Here is a 17825-nt window from a genome sequence, read left to right as displayed (position 1 = left end):
GACATGGGAAAGACTCGGTTTTGCTTAGGTTTGAAATTGAGTATAGAGTTGGGGGAATCCTTGTACATCAGTCTGCATATATCCGAAAGATGCTCAAACACTTATGTATGAACAAAGTTATGCATCATGCTAGTACTCCCAGAGTCGTAAGAAGTCTGGATACCAAAAAATCAATTCCGTCTGAAAAAAGGATGATAAAGAAATTTTAGGTCATGAATATCCATATTTGAGTGTTATAGGAGCTTTGTTTTATCTAGCTCAGTGTACTCGTTCAAACATTACATTCTCAGTTAACTTGTTGGCAATGTTTAGTTTTGCACCAACCATTCGTCATTAGAATGGTATTAAGAATATCTTAGGTATTTGAAGGGTTCTATTGACATGGAGTTGTATTATTAGTATTCTGATAAGAGAAGTGTTATTCCAGTAAGTTTAGATGGAGATGTCAGGCCGGTAAGTGACCAAATCACTATTGTCACCGCCCGGAAAGTTGGATACGGCCTACCGCCGCCACTGCGAATGCTAGTTCTCAGCATTTGAATTGATGAGTTGGGAGTGGAGGAAGGCCATCGCCATTGTTGGTTGTTTTGGTTTGGGTTCTACCACTTCGACCGATTTCCCTTTCTCCATTTCATTGTTTGGCTGCAGAAACCTAAATCTTAAAGAGGCTTGTGTGTCCCGGTCTCTTGTTCCCTTTGATTATCTTTTAATCTTTTTTTCTTTATCAAGATCCAAAGATAGAGAGATTCTTTTTTTTAACAGTTTGATATCTGCACATTTACTATTTCATCCTTTTTAGCATAATGGTTTTCCTAGTGTCACTATGAGGGATATTTACGTAAAAGTACTAAATTATGACAACGTTTTCAATTTCATTTATAACCCACACACATTCGTTTACTATCTTTTCAAAACTTATTTATCGTAGATTAAAATCTAAATTAATATTTCCTAGCATGTTGCATACCGTCGAGATTGATGTATTGTGTACTTGCCTGAACGATTTGTTATCCAAGTAACATTGTTAGTACGTTACATACCCAACGAAGGCTAAGTTTAATCAAATAAATGCAAGGCGCAAGTAGGTGCCGAGATAGGTACCAGTGCAATTGTATTACTATTGAAGATGATGTAGAATTCAGACTTCTTAGAGAGTTATCTTATGTTTTTGGTAGCTATCATCAAAGTAGTTGTCTTCGATCTCCTTGAGCTTTTCACCTTACTTTGACAAATTAACAAAAAGACCGAAATTACACACCGTTGAAAATACTTGGTTCGAAATTTAGTGTTCAATGAGGAGAAATGAAACTAAGAGATAGGGATATATGAGATATTGCATGACAAAGTCATCATTTCACAAAGAATTGGTTTTGGAGGTTAGCATGGAGAGAGTGAACATCGAATAATTAAAGAAACGAGATCAAGAGTGAACATAGTCGATTGATATGTGAGAAGAGATCAATTTTATAGTTTTCATAACAATCAGCCGTTATGAATGTTTATTTGTTAATCTCAGCTAATGAGAAGTTTGACATTGAGATTCCATTTTTATTTCAAATAAAATTTTGTATTGAGTTTATGAGAAAAAAAGTTATTGATATCTGAGAGTTACATCGTTTCAATAACAATATAATCAGTAGTAATGCACGTATTTTTTGTTTGTTTTTTTATATATTATAAAGAGTTGAATATTAAGATAAAAATTTTCATCTCTAACTCTTTTAGTTTAAAATTTTGAAATTTGGTGCGATTAATCACTTGAATTTTGTAAATTCAAATTACATGGGGGACCAAATTTAATTTTGTCACCGATGAAATTTTGGGACATATTTTTTTTTGTCCCTATCTAAAACTTCTTTGTCTCTAACCAGCGTGGAATGAGAGATTCGTGAGAACAAAACTTTTAGGGGCGAAAAAAATTCTTTTTGTCTCTAATCACATGTTTGGGGGACGGAAAATTGGTGCATCTCCAAAAATATCGTCTCCAAAGGGGTTTTCTATAGTAGTGGAGAATCCAGAGCGGTGTTGATTAAGCTAAGTTCACCAAGAGACTACTTCCAATATATGGACAGGGATGTACGTCGTAATATATGTTCAGTCAGTTGAGTGTAGCGAAAACAAGTATGGTGTTAGGATTCTAAAGCTTCTGCTGGGTTCTGTTTTTACATGCAGTCTTTGGGAAACTGCAGTCCTTCATAGGATTCGAATCAAGTTTATGCGTATAATAGCTTGGGGTATGCATTTCTCACCGGAAATGCGGTATTGCACTGGTTAAAATCAGATAGCAAACCGCACCGTTTTATGTGGATTAGATTAGGTTCGTGAAAATACCAAACCGCACCGTTTTATGTGGATTAGATTAGGATCGTGAAAATACCAAACCGTTTATAAATGAATTGGATTAGGATTAGACATTTTTCAAACCGGATAAAAACCGAACCACACCGTTTTAAAATAAATAATAATTATTGTTATTATTTAACAATAATATGATGATATAATAATACAACAATATCCTAATAGTAGCAAAATATTATCTCTAAGGCTCTAAGTCGCAAAATTGCCGAGATCTATTCTAAATTGACTAAATTCTCTATTTCTTTTTCTCTTTGTTTTTTATATTCTAGCATATATTTTAAGACTTAAAAGACATTATTAGGTAGTATTATTCAAAAATTTGTGCCTTCAAAACTTAATTAGTATTTTGGTATATAATATTATTCGGAGACTTGATGACTTTATTTATTTCAATTTAATATGTAGAAACAAGTGGTTTATTCGAAACCGCACCGAACCCGCATCGGAAATGTAGTTTATCCGGATAAACGGTTTGACTAAATATTGGGTATGGTTTGTAAAATCACCAAACCATTTAAAGTGGATTGTATATGGTTTTACCTCCAACCCGCACCGCACCGTGAAAAACCCTGATAATAGCCACGAACGACTTGATTATCGTATCGATCAGTCACTTTATAACTATACAGAGCCATGAATCGGGAAGATTATTACACTATCAGACCCTTTATCTCTATTTTCGGCAGCTCAGCAATGTATGCAATTAATAGTGTTTTGTACATAGATAGTTGCTTTTAATTTGTTCCTGAACTAACAGAATGTTTCTTATAATGTGATTCCCTTGAGTTCACATATGAGTGTTTTGGGTTTAGGGTTCTATTTCTCTGCTGTGTGTGTTCGTTGTTTTCATCTGTTTATATAGTATTTTTTTGCTATGTACTAGCTAGTATTCCTATATAATTTATACTTCTTCTTTTTTTCGGGTTTCGGTATAGTTGGAGTTCATTAAAACATTACCTCTAATGGTGGTTCATAGTTATTATATATATACAATAGTTGGAGTTCATACTGGACTATGTAAACTATATAAAACCATCTCAAACGCATTCGTTAAAATCTGTAAAGTGGCTCCCTAAATTTCGAAAGAGTGGAGGAAGTGTCATATAAGGAGGAGCCCTTAGACCTAAATGGTGGTTCAAGATGCAACAAGCTCCTTGTGAACATATGTAATCTGTTACAAATCTAATAAGTATACAGTATAATACAAAGGAGTGGTGTAATAGTATATTCACTATGAATTATTAGGAGCGCTCTAGAAAGTAATTAACGCATTCGTGCTGTTCAGTTTTCAGTTTTCAGTTTTTTTTTGTATGAGTAAATCATCCTTGAAAATTTCATATAAATTGATGGGTAAATTCAATGGTACATGATGTTTGGCTACTTGGACACTTTGGTATCTGATGTATGAAAACGGACAGTTTGGTACCTAAAATTCTCAAATTTAGGTCATTTTAGTACTTATGTCAATTTTGACCATATTTTCAGGGTTATTTTCGTCATCATATCTCTATTTTACTTCATTTTTTCATAATACCTTCAAATTGCATCTAAATTATCACTAAAAATTGATAACTCATCCACTTAATATCTGTGATGATTTACGTATATAATTTTTCATACTGTAGCTATCAATCTAAATTAATTTTAATTATAAGTAATTTAAAAATATATATTTTAAGAAAAAATAATAATTACATAAAGGCAATTTATTTCCTTTGTAAAAAATAATTAGGATACAATAAGTATATTAAGAAAAAAAATTTATTTTCAATATATGCAAAGTAGATGCTAAGTGGAGTAGATATATCAATTTAATTATGTCCAAAGAGTGACAATTATAAGAACAAATGAAGAAAAATGTGAATTTAATAAGTTTAGGGGTAGAATGACGAAAATAACCCTAAAAAGATAATCAAAATTGATAGAGATATCAAAATGGCTTACAAATGAGAATTTCAGGTACTAAATTCGTTTTCATACATCAGGTACCAAATTATTCAAGTAGCCATATGAGGAATTAACCCTAAATTGATTAACGTTTGGCGTGCCGAATCCCGAAAAACATTTAAGTTGGCCATGGAGGGATCAAAAGACTCGGTCATTTGATCAGAGACTAGAGAAAAGCCTTATTTCAACTTGGACTCCAGATAACATGAACCTTTCTTTCTACCGAAGAAAAACCTTCACGAGTTCACAAGACACCAAACTCGGCCCATGAAGATTTCTTGAGAAAAAAGAACCAAAAATCGTTATGACCAACAAGTTGTGCACTGTTTCAGTTGGTGACACAGAACAGAACAACCGGCTCCAGTCAAAACCCCTAAAACCCCTAAACTCAAACTCCCAAACACACAGAGAAAGAAGAAGAAGAAGTAGTAGAGACCCAAGCAGAAGCACAAGGATGAAGGACGAGGATGACGGACCACCCAATAGAGAACTCTACGCACTGCTTCACATATCTCCTGATGCCTCCGATGACGAAATCAGAAAATCCTACCGGCAATGGGCCCAAATCTACCACCCAGATAAAATTCAAGCTCCCCATGTGAGTACTTATTTGAATCTCAAACTCACTTGCTTTGTTGTTTTCATAAAGTTTCAATTTTTATCTTTTGGGTTTGTATCAGTTGATGCATTCCCTCAATATATGTGTTTTACTTGCAGCATTGACTTTGGTTTTCGGTTTTCTGGGTCATTGGGTCTATTGGGTTTGTTCTGTTCTGGTTAATTGTGATCAGGGGAGAGTTTAGAGGTTAGAACGATCATAAAGTTTTGTGCTTTGGAAGGCATTGGTGATATAATGAGTGCAATGCAAGTTTGTTCTATGTATATTGAACTCAGTCAATAGTTTAGAGTTGTATTGTATTGATTCTAAAAGACCGCGCTCAATTAAATTTTGTCATTTAAAACTTAATTTCAGATGAAAGAAGCTGCTACAGAAAACTTTCAACGAATATGTGAAGCGTATGAGATATTGACAGATGAGAATAAGAGGAAGATATATGATATTTATGGTATGGAAGGGTTGACTTCCGGTTTGGAGCTTGGTACAAAGCTCAGTAAAGCAGAAGAGCTAAAGGAGGAACTTGAGAGGTTGCGGAAATTGAAGGAATTAGAGAAGGTCGCGGCACAATTTCAAACTTCTGGTTCCATGGTTGCCAAAATGTCTTTACCACACTTTTTAAGTGGCAACGGCTTCATGAGAGGGTACAGCTCCATTCATTTATCATTACTTTTTGGTCCTTTGGTGTTGATCATCTTAAAGAAAGTTAAACAATCTGCCCAATTTTTTCTTTTATCTACTGGAAACAACTATATAGCTAAATTATTAAGAAAGTTATGCAGTTAGGGTTATTAGGCGGGCATACTTTGTTATAGCCGATATTATTGGTCCATCCGAGTGTCATCCTTTACTTCTGGCCAAGAGTCACACATGTCACACACATACAGGCATTGGCGATGATCTTCTCTTGAGAATCTAGTTACTTTATACCTTCTATCTCTATAAAATGTGCTGTTTTAATCGGCTTCGTTGTAGTTTGTAGATCATCACATTCTTGGGCCTGGCTCATTTTGTATCATGACAACTAGAGTTACTGTTGGTTATATATTTTTATTAAACTTTTGTTTTGATAGGCAATGCTAGTAAATGTCCTAGAATCTTATTATTATCCTTGGTATCTAAAAGTTCAGTTATGTTTGATATACAATCGTGCCAGTTGTTTTGTCGGATAACTAATATGTCCATTACATACATGTCAGAATGGCTATGACAAGTACAGTTCAGTCTCAGATATCAAAACGCAATACACTATCAATTGGCGGATATGTAGCAGCTAATGGAAACTCTGGCGGTGGAGGAGCTACTCTTGTTTTCGGCCATCAGCTTTCTCCAGTTTCTTCCATGGAGATTGTGGCCTCAACTGGTTTAAGGTCACTTCTTGGAGTGCAGACATCTCGGTAAGTGATGTATCAGTTTTGACTTTTCAGCACTTTATTGATTCCTCCTTACCTCTTCACTGGCTCTTCTTCCAGTCACTTATCTCAACATTTAAATGCAACAATGGGACTTGCACTGTCCTTGAAAGATGGTTCGTTGAATCTCTCCAATGTGTGGACACGAGAACTGTCTGAAACTACAAGTGGAAATGTATGTGTCTTGTTCCAGCTGACCTTTTTTTTGTTATGGCTTTATGTGGTACTGTGTAACATCAGTAATAGGAGATTATGCATGACTGATTTGCAAAAAGAACCATTTGCTTGTTCGCATGAATGTGTCGGATGCCTCCAACTATGTTTCTACTAGAAATGTTTTCCATCTTTACACAGACATACCAAATCTTTACATGACTGTGTCTTTTTTTTTTGTTGACGAGAGGAAGTTTATGAAAAGGCAAAAGGAAGTGAAAGCTTACCCAACTTTTGAATGTGTTTTGAATAACAAAAAAGTATAGTACTTAGTTGGGTTGTACATATGCATTTTTCTTTTTGGTGATTGCTAACATGCCACCTTTTCTTTAACAGATAGAGCTTAATCTGGGCACTGATTCATCTATTGCAATAGGATGGAAAAAGAAAGAAGAGAAATCCTCTGCTTCTGGACAGATGAAGGTACTTTTATGTTGTTTTTAAAAAAATGAAGGTACTTTTGTGTTGGGAGTTTGAAATCTGTCGAAGGAGAATAACATGGAGACATGCAGTTCAGACTACCCATTACCTACACCTTATCTGATTTTTCCATTCTATGTTTCAACACTTTATATATATGAAATTGCAGTACATTTTACATAGTGATTCTAGATGATACATAACTGTACTCCTTTTTATTACTTGCTTAATATCTTCCTAATTCACTTCTTCATTCATGTTCAAATTTCTCAGTTGGGACTAGGTTCTTTTGAGGTAACAGCTAATTATACTCATCGTTTTTCCAAAAAGTCTCATGGTCATCTAGAAGGAAAATTTGGAAGGTACGATTTAGTATCTTAATGGATACTAATTAAACAATCTACCGGTGATAACTTCATATAAATAAATGCTTACTTCTGCTTTTGCTGAACATTACTTATTAATTTGTGTACTTTACAATTTTATTATTACAGGATCAATAGGCCATGGATACCAGTGAAACCTTGTTCTTGGTTATGTTCTCTTAGAGAATAATATGATAGCTCTAATATCTGCAATTTAATTTGTCGGTCATACATATGTTAAGATTCTCTGTTTACTAATATGGGTCACCGTGCTGCGTAGAGGAATCTAGTTCTGGTTGTTTAGGAACTTATATGGAATGTCCTTTTGTAATCCTGTTCTGATAAATAATTGACCAAATGAATATAATAATTTTGATCGTACACTTCTGAATTTTATTTGCTGCCATTGCAGCCATGCCCTTGCGATCGAAGTTGGTGGTGGGAGAAAAATATCTAAATTTAGCACTGTCCGCATGTTGTATTCGATAGGAATTCAGGTGATTCAAATGGAACTGTATGAATATTCAAATTTTAGGCTGCTAACATTGAAGTATACCTTTCAGGAATTTTTTCTCCACTGGAAACAAAAGATACAAGTATATCTATGCTTATCTTATTTTTTTTCAGTTGTGTGATACTGTCTTGGGATAGTGATAATCAATTCAAATTTATATAATTATTAAACATTTTTCTTTCTAAAATATATTTTGAAGATACAGTAATAATGCATGGAGTTGTAAGATAAATTTTTAGGATAACTTTCAGGTATTAGGGTGCTTATCTTTTCAGTTGATAATTGAAAAATTTTCATATGTAGCAACTGGACTGATCTATGTTGGTTTTTGAAATTTGAACTTAATTTCAACTAATTGAGGAAGAGAAGCTAATCTCATCAAACCAATAAATACTTCAGTTTGTGGGATATGGGGTTCCCTGGATATTTTTTCCCAAGTTAAACAGGTAAATAATAAAATTAATATTTTCAAAATTTCGTTAATAATTTGTATTAGTTTTGCAACTGTCGAGTGTTCTGTTAAGGGTTATTGTTTAAAGTTCATTTGATTATTTCTACGTTTCTGATAAATTTACTGTTAGTAAACTCATATATGACTTTTATTGATCTTGACTGTGTGCTATATGCTTACGTAGATATCCTTCTGTCGCAGGGTATCTTTTGGAAATTGGAACTGCATCGTGGAGGCCAAAAGTTGATTGTTCCTGTAAGTATTTCCTCATCTTGCTGAATTTTAGATGTGTGCTTGTTTGACTTGTAGTAGTTGGAGGCTGTTATGAGCACCTTCTTATTTATGGCCTTGGACGTTAAAAATTGTGTCTGTTTAGAAATTTGGAAATAGCAGCTAGGGGTGTTGCTTTTGAATGCTTAGTTAGCTTTACAGAAAACTTGAAATAAGATATGCATGATTAATTAGTGCCATTGTAATAATTTCAAGACTGACATAGAAGCAGTTCTTGATCTGACAATTCGTTAATTTTTGTTTGATAATTTAGATCAATGACTTTACAATCATTTGTCAAAATGCTAATTTACATATGAGATGGCCTTATGTCATGCAATTTGTCCAAAAGATATGTAACAGTTACTCAAATTGGTATATTTTTCTATTCACAGGAGTACTGAAACCTATGACAGATATATCTATTTATCACTTTAGTAAATAAATGTACACTTTTTTTCCCTTCTTCAAAAATGTTTTATGTCCATGGTACTGGATTAATAAATAAACCTTTATATGAAACTGAGGCTGCAATGGGCTGCATCATAATAAGGTAACACTTGATATAACAACTTCCTAGTCTGTCTACAACACCTGTTTAATCTGGTACTGAATTTGATGGTTTTATTCTGGGTCAATTCCCAATGTTTGGAAATATATGCTTCTTTTACTATTCTTATGTTGACTTATTTCTCATGCGTTTTACATGCAGATTTTGCTTTCAAGACATTTGGATCCTGTTTTTGCAACTGCAGCATTCTTTTTTCCAACATCTCTGTACTTCTTTGCCAAGGTTAATATCTTTCTTGTTTTGACGCCTTTGGTTTGTATGTTACTGTTCTTAAACTTCTGCATAAAAGCTGGAATATATGTTAAGTTTTACTGACATAATTATATGGTCCTTTTGTTAATAATCATATACAGGGCTTCTCGTCTGTGGACGTCCGCACCATGCGGATGTCTGCAGCTGAGATTTTCTGTATATATATATATATATATATATATATACACACATCTATATATGCGTGTCTATATATATATAGTCTCTATTCAGAGTGAAGTTATCCAGAGTGAAGCTTCACTCTGAAATTAAATAGTGAAGTTCTAATTTTTGTTCACTTTTCGGTCAAATTTTTTCACCATAAGTGATTCAATATTTAGGTATGTTATTCAAGATCATATATACAAAGTTTCATCTAATTCGACAATGGTTTGAGCTTTTAAAATTGAGATTTACACGAATGGTTCATGTTGAACAGTTTTAATTCATTAATTGTTTTAATCTAATTTCAATACATTAACGATGTCCGAATTGGATGAAATTTTGTAGAGATAATCTTGAATAACATACCTAAATATTGAATCACTTATGGTGAAAATTTTTGACCGAAAAGTGTACTAAAATTGGAACTTCACTCTTTAATTTCAGAGTAGAGCTTCAGTCTAGATATGGACTGATATATATATATATATATATTAAAATTTTTGATTCATGTATCCAAGGTAGGAGGAGTTTCCTTGTTCTCTCCCTATCTCGTCATTTTAGGATGTAATTCATACTTTCCGATCCAGACGATATTAACCAGATTCTAATTTTGTCTTGTGATTTGCGTGTAAATCTTGAAAGAAAAAAAAAAGTTCCATTTAGAAGATAGCCATGTCTGAGGTTTCCATATATATATATATGATGAAAAAGAGAATCTTCTAAATTGAGGTATTGTCAAACTTGTAAGAGTTGGTGGTGATAATTGTAAACTTAAGGAAACAGCATCTATCTGGTCTGGTGTGGAGTCTTGAAGATGATAGTTGAGTCATTATCTCCAAGATCAGTAACAAAACGTGACTTTGGTATCATAGAAATAATAATTGGTAAGATATATGTTTACTTTAGGATAAACAAAATCGGTGTTATATGGCTGTAGAGTCATTAAGATGTAATCTATCTTGTTAACATGTCAGTTGATCGGGGAATTTGGTTTTCTCTGAAAACCCTAAGGCTAGTGGCAAAATTTGACTTTGTAATCATAGACTGGAGTAGGTTAAAGTGGGAAAGGATATCAACCAGGTGCCAAGATTTTAAATTAGAGTAGTTGTGCTGTTAATATTAAAGGGTAGAGATATCATCAGGTGCTAACTTGTATTTTCTGTCTGCAGAGTTTCTAAATAATCACTTTTCTGTTTGTGAAATTTATTTGGTATCAGTTCTAATGTTTTACAACTAACTAGGTTGATCAATATATTGTATATTGATTTAGTGTCCTCTTTGTATGCTTGCAGAAATTTATTATCAAACCTTATTATCTAATGAGGGAAAAGCAGAAGGCTTTAGAGAACATGGAAAGAACTTCTGCCAAGGTATGGTCATCCATATCATAGAATCTGTGTGCTCTGTCGTGCTTTATCTATGATTTCTGCTTGCCCTTTCATATTGAATTGAGGACCTGAATATCATTATTTTGATGTGAATAATCATGCCTAGCAGGAAAGCTCTATACAGTAGGCATGTAGTTGTTATTTGCAAGAAAATGTGGGAGGTGTTGTCCAATGAAATTCTTTGTGGTGAAATGCTATAAATATGCTATTAGTTTTGAGTTGGGTCCTTGTGTTATGCAAGTTTAAGTTGTATTGCATGCTCATATCTGCTTTTTAATATTTGGTAAACCTTTGATTTATTCTTGGCTATCTTGCTTTTCTTTTCTTTGGCCTCGTGTGAAAATGTGGAAACTTTTGTAACCCTGTTTATGCAGGTTCAAGAGGCACGAGCAGCGGCAGATAAAGCTCAAAAGTTATTACAAAATGTAGCAAATAGGAAACAGAAAAAGCAGCAAGAGATAGGAGGCCTGGTAATCACAAAGGCATTTTATGGGAGTGTTAAAACTTTGAAGAAAAGAGATGAAAATGTAGAAACAAATGATGAATTAGCTCTACAGTTCGTTGATGTTACATTGCCTCTAAACTTTCTCGTCAGTGACAACGGGCAACTCAAGGTTTGTTGTTTCTTAACTGCAATACTGTTTTACATCTCTACTCTTCCGGTAATAAATAAAAGGAAGAGGGAGTGTCAGGCTAACATGTAACTCATCCTTTAAAACTAAAGTGGAGTGGCTTGACATACCAGTCTGAGAAGACTGTTCTGCATCACTGCTTATGATTCACCAAAAGATAACTCATAAAAAAATAGCCTACCTTATAGTTTCAATAATTGTTCTCAGACTTCTGATTGCTTAATTTGATCTGGCAGCTTCACGAAGGCGTAAAGAAGTCTGGCATTATGGGATTTTTCGATCCATGTCCTGGAGAGCCTAAGCAGTTGTATGTAGAGTACACTTATGGTGGCAATGTATACGAGGTACACTGCAGTTTCCTTGTTGTTGAAACACAGATTTCATACGAGTGTTGGATTTCCTATGACTTATATGAATTTTGCCTTTCTATTGGTATCAGGTAGTAGTTGATGATTATGCCGAGTTGCTATTACCTCAGGAAACGCACAGAATTTGAGTATTCATTTTACAATGCTTTAATTTACATTTTGATTACCTCTCCCATTCTGTATGTTATACGCAATCCTCTTACCATGGTACCTGATACCCCAAAATGTAAAGGTATCTCAACTTGATTTCCTTTTCTTCTTTTACTTTGTTCCCTTACAGCCGCTACAATTTTTTCTTAAAATGTTGTATTTAATTTAATAAGAACTATGGAAAGAAAAAAGTCCAACTTATTAATTTTCCCTTCTTAATTTAACTTTTTAACTTTGGCAAGTTGAACTATAGCCATTTTTTTATACATTAGACGTGACCTACCGTACTTTGGTGTGCCAGTTGTAAAATATGTATATTCCATACCTTTGCTGCGTTTATATTAAGATTCTGTATTTATGTTTTATTTATTACTTATGTTGGTCCAGCAACTTGGAACTATAGCCAACGGCTAGCGATGAAGAAATGCAAAAAATTGTGAGAACCGGATTGAACTTTGAAGGGGTAACATTCTACTGGAACATAAAATCAACGTTGAAGTACTCCCATGTTTTGAATTCGTGATCAAGTCGAACTTTAAACCTTAAAAATTGAAACTGTAAGTTAGTGTTCGATTGAGTTGAAACTTATATGGCAGTAAGGCAGTAAGCATGTAATTTTTTTGGTAGGGCACTACAATTCCACAATGAATGTTATTGTCTTTAACACTAAAACGACTGATGTTTTGCAACGATACACTGCAATATTGCTCAATTCTAAGCTTCAAAAAATGTACGCTACTCCATTGGTAAGATTACGTTTGAGGAGGTTTTTACAAGGTTCGAGTAATGGTATAGTTTCCCTGTCAGATGAAAATCTGTGTTACCGCGTATCCTATATTCGTATGGAACCTATCAATTAGGAAGCATGTGATGTTCTCTTGGATTCAGGGTTTTACTCAAAGCTGAGGATTATGGTTGGAGGCCAACGAATTTAGATTCATGTTTTGGGATCCCAGTTTTACGTCTACAACGGTTATGCATCCAAGTTTTGGGGTAAACTTATTACTAGTTGGAAGCTTTACGAGTGCCACTTCACGTTGAAATGGAATTAAATTGTCCGGTGGCAGACTATTTCACTTTCTGTTCTAGTCTCTACTCTCTGAATTAGGAACATTGGGATCCCACGGGAATTGACTTACTAAGCATATGTTTGACATCGAAGAACAGGTCTATTTGCCTCAATAAATCAAAAAAATTGATGATAGTAGCCAAATTCACCAAGGAATGTATATCAAATGGTGCAAAACCCTTAAATATAAAGGGAAAGGGTAGCTCCCTCAACTAGTACATCATGCCTCTTCACAAATATGTTGAAACCCCAGGTGTGACTGACATTTTGAGAATCTATGAAAAAGCATGTCTAACGTCCATGTCGCCAGTTGATGGATCAAACCAAGCTTCAATTACTGCAGAAGAGCTTTTCCCGACTTCCACAGGCTTGGCCAGAAGCTTTACTCCTTGCTTCCAGTACCTCTTATCTGAACCCACATTTAACAATATGCTAGTAATGAGAGCGAGACCTTCAAGTTCCCCGTACTTAATTTCTTTTCTTTTCTATGAATTTGAGTCTCGACAACTAATACAATGTCCATTGAATATCTTAGATAAACAGCCTAACCATACCTGGCCCTGTACACAACACAATGGAGTCATCTGAATCCATCACCCAATCAATCCACAGTGCGAAACCGTGGCATATCCCTGGCTCAGCAAATTCAACCTACCAGGAATGTATTCCATAACAATTAAACTGCTGATCCTTTAATCATTTTAAGTTATAGGATAAACAATATCGCCATATAATCAAATCCAGATGTTACTTGAGAGGGAAGGGAAAAACAAGTTTGAAGGAAAGTCATGCAAACACACTCTTAATTAAAAGTTGATTAAAAGACAATTAATAAGGGTCCTTCAATCAAGCTATAGTGAGAACAATTCTAATTCATTCATTCCAGTGCTTTATTATGCATGCGTAAGAAGTTTACACGCAGAATTGCACTCTTGAGGCAAATGCACCTGTGACCAGATTTCAACAAGGAATACAGCATATATCACTACTGAGATTTTAAGGGATGATTGTTGTACCTGGGTTTTTCCATGAGATGGCATTATAGGCTTTGAGAAATCAAACTCCATGACCGTAATTGCTTCACTCAGTTTCTGAAATATTACAAATACATTTTTCCTATGAGTATATTTTTCTCTTCTGATTTCCGAAAGGATCTTTAAATGCCTCTCTATGAAACACAATTCTACTCAGAATGATTACCTTAACATCTCCACACTGCCAAATAAAGTAGGGAAGACAAGGGCCCTCTTGCTCCCCAGGTAGTTCACCACATGCCCCTAAGGTGGAATTTACAACAGAATGGTCAAACCCTTCAATCTTACTCAAGCTGCAACGACTATTCCAAAGATCCTGTACAAGAGACCAGATTGCATAACTTAGGATCTATAGTTAACAATTACGTGTATACGTTTCATACGGGAGATTTAAGGTTGCATGGTAGGACAAAACTTACAGGGATAGACAGTGCACAAGCCTTTAATATTGCCTTGCAAGGCATTATTAATGCATCTTCGGATAGGACAGACTGCAGCATTGTCCGCTCATTCCTTCAAACAAATGCAAAGAAAATTATATAATATTGTATATATTTTAAAAGTAAAATAATTATAAAAAAAACTCTCAGTGAACACTTATCAACTGATAAGGATAATATAGTAACCAATACAGAGTATTAATTTTTTTTAAAGACTGGTAACTCTGCTGAGAACACACACCATTGCATAATTGAGTCTACATAGTCATACATACTGTGCATGAAATATCTTGAGCAATGACTGGAAAATATTTTAAATTACATACCAGAATCGGAGGTTCTGCCACGGAAGCATGTTATCTGTTCCATAGTAGAAAGGTTCTCCAATCAACAGTTCAACCTACAAAATGAACAAAATCACAAGATTACGATCCCAAAATTCCAACAGCAAAACACCAACTTTCCCCCAGTTCTCAGCCTCAAATGTTTGAACATAATCAGGCAAGTTTTAGCTACAATACCTGTGTTTCAGATCTTTACTAGATTCAATCACCTAATGAAACTTTACCAGAAAACAAGGAAACAGAAAATAATCCTTCAATGTATCATTACTGTAGCCCATTTCAACTGGAAGCTTAAAGAGCAGATACAATAGTACATGGAAGTGATGGAACAAAAGATTTTATTCTCTTTTCAATTCTAGGAATTATCTGGTGGTTAATATTGAGAAGAGAATACCTTTTTCTGATGTGTGTCATGCACAGTTAACTCAGTTTTCTTCTTTTTAATATATTCTACACGATCAACTGAGAAATTGTTGGCTCTGGCGACAGCTTGCAAATATTGCACACCTTTGTCTTGCAATCCCGGAAAGAATGACATCACATGTGATGTTTTAGAAAGATGTGCAATGAGTAGAGCTAAGAAGACGCTGTCATCTGCAACAATGCATAATGGATCAACTCTTCCCTGTAACTGTGAAGAATACCATTTATGTCAAGAATGTGCAAATTCTTGAATTGCTCTTTTCTTTTGGGAGGGGTGGCTCAGAGAGATCTTGATTCTTACCACATTACTTATTGCATCAAACATGGTTTGCCTCCATTCACTGTCTCCATAAATTGCAATTCTTTCTGGTGGTAGTATGAGCCTGAAATCCCTGCCAGTTACGCCATAATGCATACTCGTGTTTCTTGATTCAGGGCTCTTGATATTATATGATATGCTGATATCCGTATGAACAGCATGCAAAAAAACTTCTTTATCCTTCTTTACGGACATACCTTCACCGGGGACAAACCATACACACTGTTTCCAATGGTCACACCAGTCCCCATGACCTATCAACAATAAGAAACCACTTTCTCAATTGTATACAGATTTCAGACAAAAGAAAACATCACACTGGATTACTTATGCTTTAACTGGGACTTTAAAATTCTGTATAAATGAAAGTTTCTCGTTTAAGGGTTTGTTTGAAGTTCTGACATCACAAAAGGGCCAATGCAATCAGGGTTGGTGGAGAATTATTACGCAGGAATAGGAAATTATTAAAACTATCATAACAAATTTTCTATCACATATAATATAGACATTTATATCTATTCAAATTCTGCATTGAGTTGCTCAACCTACTTTGAATATTGAAAAAGAATTAGTTATAGCACAAAGTTATATTAAGCTGGCTCTTGCTCATAGCAGAGGAATAGTGTATATGACTTACTAATGTTGGCTGGCAAATTAATCCACCTTGGGGCAGTGGAATAAAAGATTTTCCCTTCTCTATCAAGCTGAAGTATCCACCTGAAATAACACGAGTGCACTCAACAACGCCCCGAAATTGTTCTACTTGATAGGAATACTCAAGAAGTTCAATTACCATGAAATTATAGCATGAACTCGACCATCGTTAGTTGCCTTTACAGATAGCTCCGTTTCTCCACCACTCTCTGGCCGTCTTGAAAAATCAAATTCAAAGATCTTGAAAGGTTCCGACAGCTAGAAGTACCAAAAATTAAGCACAAATTAAACCACTATTCATCCCAATGTTACTAAAGACCAACGTAATCTCATTACCAGTTTCACTTCATTTGCTATAGCATCACAATGAAACGCATATTGTTGCGGCTTAACACCCAAAACATCCTCAAATCCGGTTGGAACAAGACTAATCCCATCACACGCTATCGCCTCATTACCACGCAAATCATGAAGCTTCCACAAATATGTGCTCTCAACCAACTGAGCATCAAGCCAGCAAGCTTTAAGCATCAAAACACAGTTTCAAGTACAAAACTTTACTAGCATTGTAAAAACATCAGCATCTCCACATACCTGACCGTAAGTAGTTGCTCTAAACGGCACCGTTTCAGGACTCTCAACCAGCAACATGTCATGCGCATGTTGCAGAGAAGGTATCAACCCTTCACCTAACAACTCAGAGTCCAGTATCTCACTAACCTACAAATTCGAACACACAAGTCTTGAACCAAAAACGGCAACGTTTTACATAAAGAATCAAACTTTCTTTACTTACAAGAACTTGAGCTCGGGAATCGATATCAACACCCAACTCGAGCTCATCAGAACGCTTGTTGATGAGTTTTATCTGATTTTCCATGTCGTTCAAGCGTAGAACCTTCTTCATAAGCTTCACCATTGGAAGGTACGACTCACAAGCCGTCACCATACGACATGTCGTCGACGACGGCGGCCCCATTGCCCGCGCAGCCATCATCGACAGCAACCCAGTTCCGGCGCTTCACACAGTAAATTAACTATTTACTTTCACAAATTGTAAATAAAATAAGGAGACAAATTCAAGGTGAATCAAATGGGGGAGTACCCAATGTCAAGAACACGACAAGGTTGAGTTACGGTCTTGTCTATGGCTTGGCGGTAAGCTCGGTTCCTGGGAGAGTCGTTGAGCATGTCGAGGTACGAGGTTGTGGCGAGGAGGGCAGTTTGGGAAGTGTTGGAGGGAGTTGGGGATTCTGGGTCGTTTTCTTCGATGACGATCCACTCCGAGTTGCCGGTGAGTGGGTTGACTCGGAGCTGGAACTGGGAGCTCATTGCTCGGGTGAGACGAAGGGGGACTTGTTTTGACAACAATGGTACTAAGTTGCTACGGAACATAGGACGAGGAAGACTGAAGAACTCTCAGTTACGAATCACTTGGAGAAGTAAAGAGTAA

At 35.2% G+C, this 17825-nt stretch overlaps 2 protein-coding genes across 2 annotated transcripts; one reads left to right on the top strand and one right to left on the bottom strand.

Moving 5' to 3' along the window:
• The first annotated feature begins 4594 nt into the window (after positions 1–4594).
• Positions 4595–12384, top strand: LOC126793281 (chaperone protein dnaJ 13). Its single transcript, XM_050519749.1, has 13 exons — positions 4595–4903; positions 5279–5565; positions 6121–6318; positions 6394–6508; positions 6883–6969; positions 7240–7328; positions 7744–7828; positions 8498–8551; positions 9279–9359; positions 10844–10921; positions 11314–11553; positions 11808–11915; positions 12011–12384. Exons 1-13 carry the CDS (start codon positions 4610–4612, stop codon positions 12065–12067), a joined length of 1773 nt encoding a protein of 590 aa, XP_050375706.1. The 5' UTR covers positions 4595–4609; the 3' UTR covers positions 12068–12384.
• An 877-nt stretch (positions 12385–13261) lies between these two features.
• On the bottom strand, positions 13262–17780 carry LOC126793280 (protein arginine N-methyltransferase 1.6). Its single transcript, XM_050519747.1, has 14 exons — positions 17478–17780; positions 17169–17391; positions 16967–17092; positions 16709–16873; positions 16512–16630; positions 16356–16435; positions 15701–15972; positions 15371–15607; positions 14959–15032; positions 14612–14705; positions 14359–14508; positions 14175–14249; positions 13713–13809; positions 13262–13567 (listed from the first exon to the last, which is right to left on the bottom strand). Exons 1-14 carry the CDS (start codon positions 17765–17767, stop codon positions 13434–13436), a joined length of 2136 nt encoding a protein of 711 aa, XP_050375704.1. The 5' UTR covers positions 17768–17780; the 3' UTR covers positions 13262–13433.
• Positions 17781–17825: the final 45 nt, after the last annotated feature.

The sequence above is a fragment of the Argentina anserina genome, chromosome 5 (genome assembly GCF_933775445.1).
Source record: "Argentina anserina chromosome 5, drPotAnse1.1, whole genome shotgun sequence".
Classification (NCBI taxonomy): domain Eukaryota; kingdom Viridiplantae; phylum Streptophyta; class Magnoliopsida; order Rosales; family Rosaceae; genus Argentina; species Argentina anserina.
Note: the sequence above shows the minus strand (reverse complement) of the source record. Positions and strands in the feature narration are given on the sequence as shown.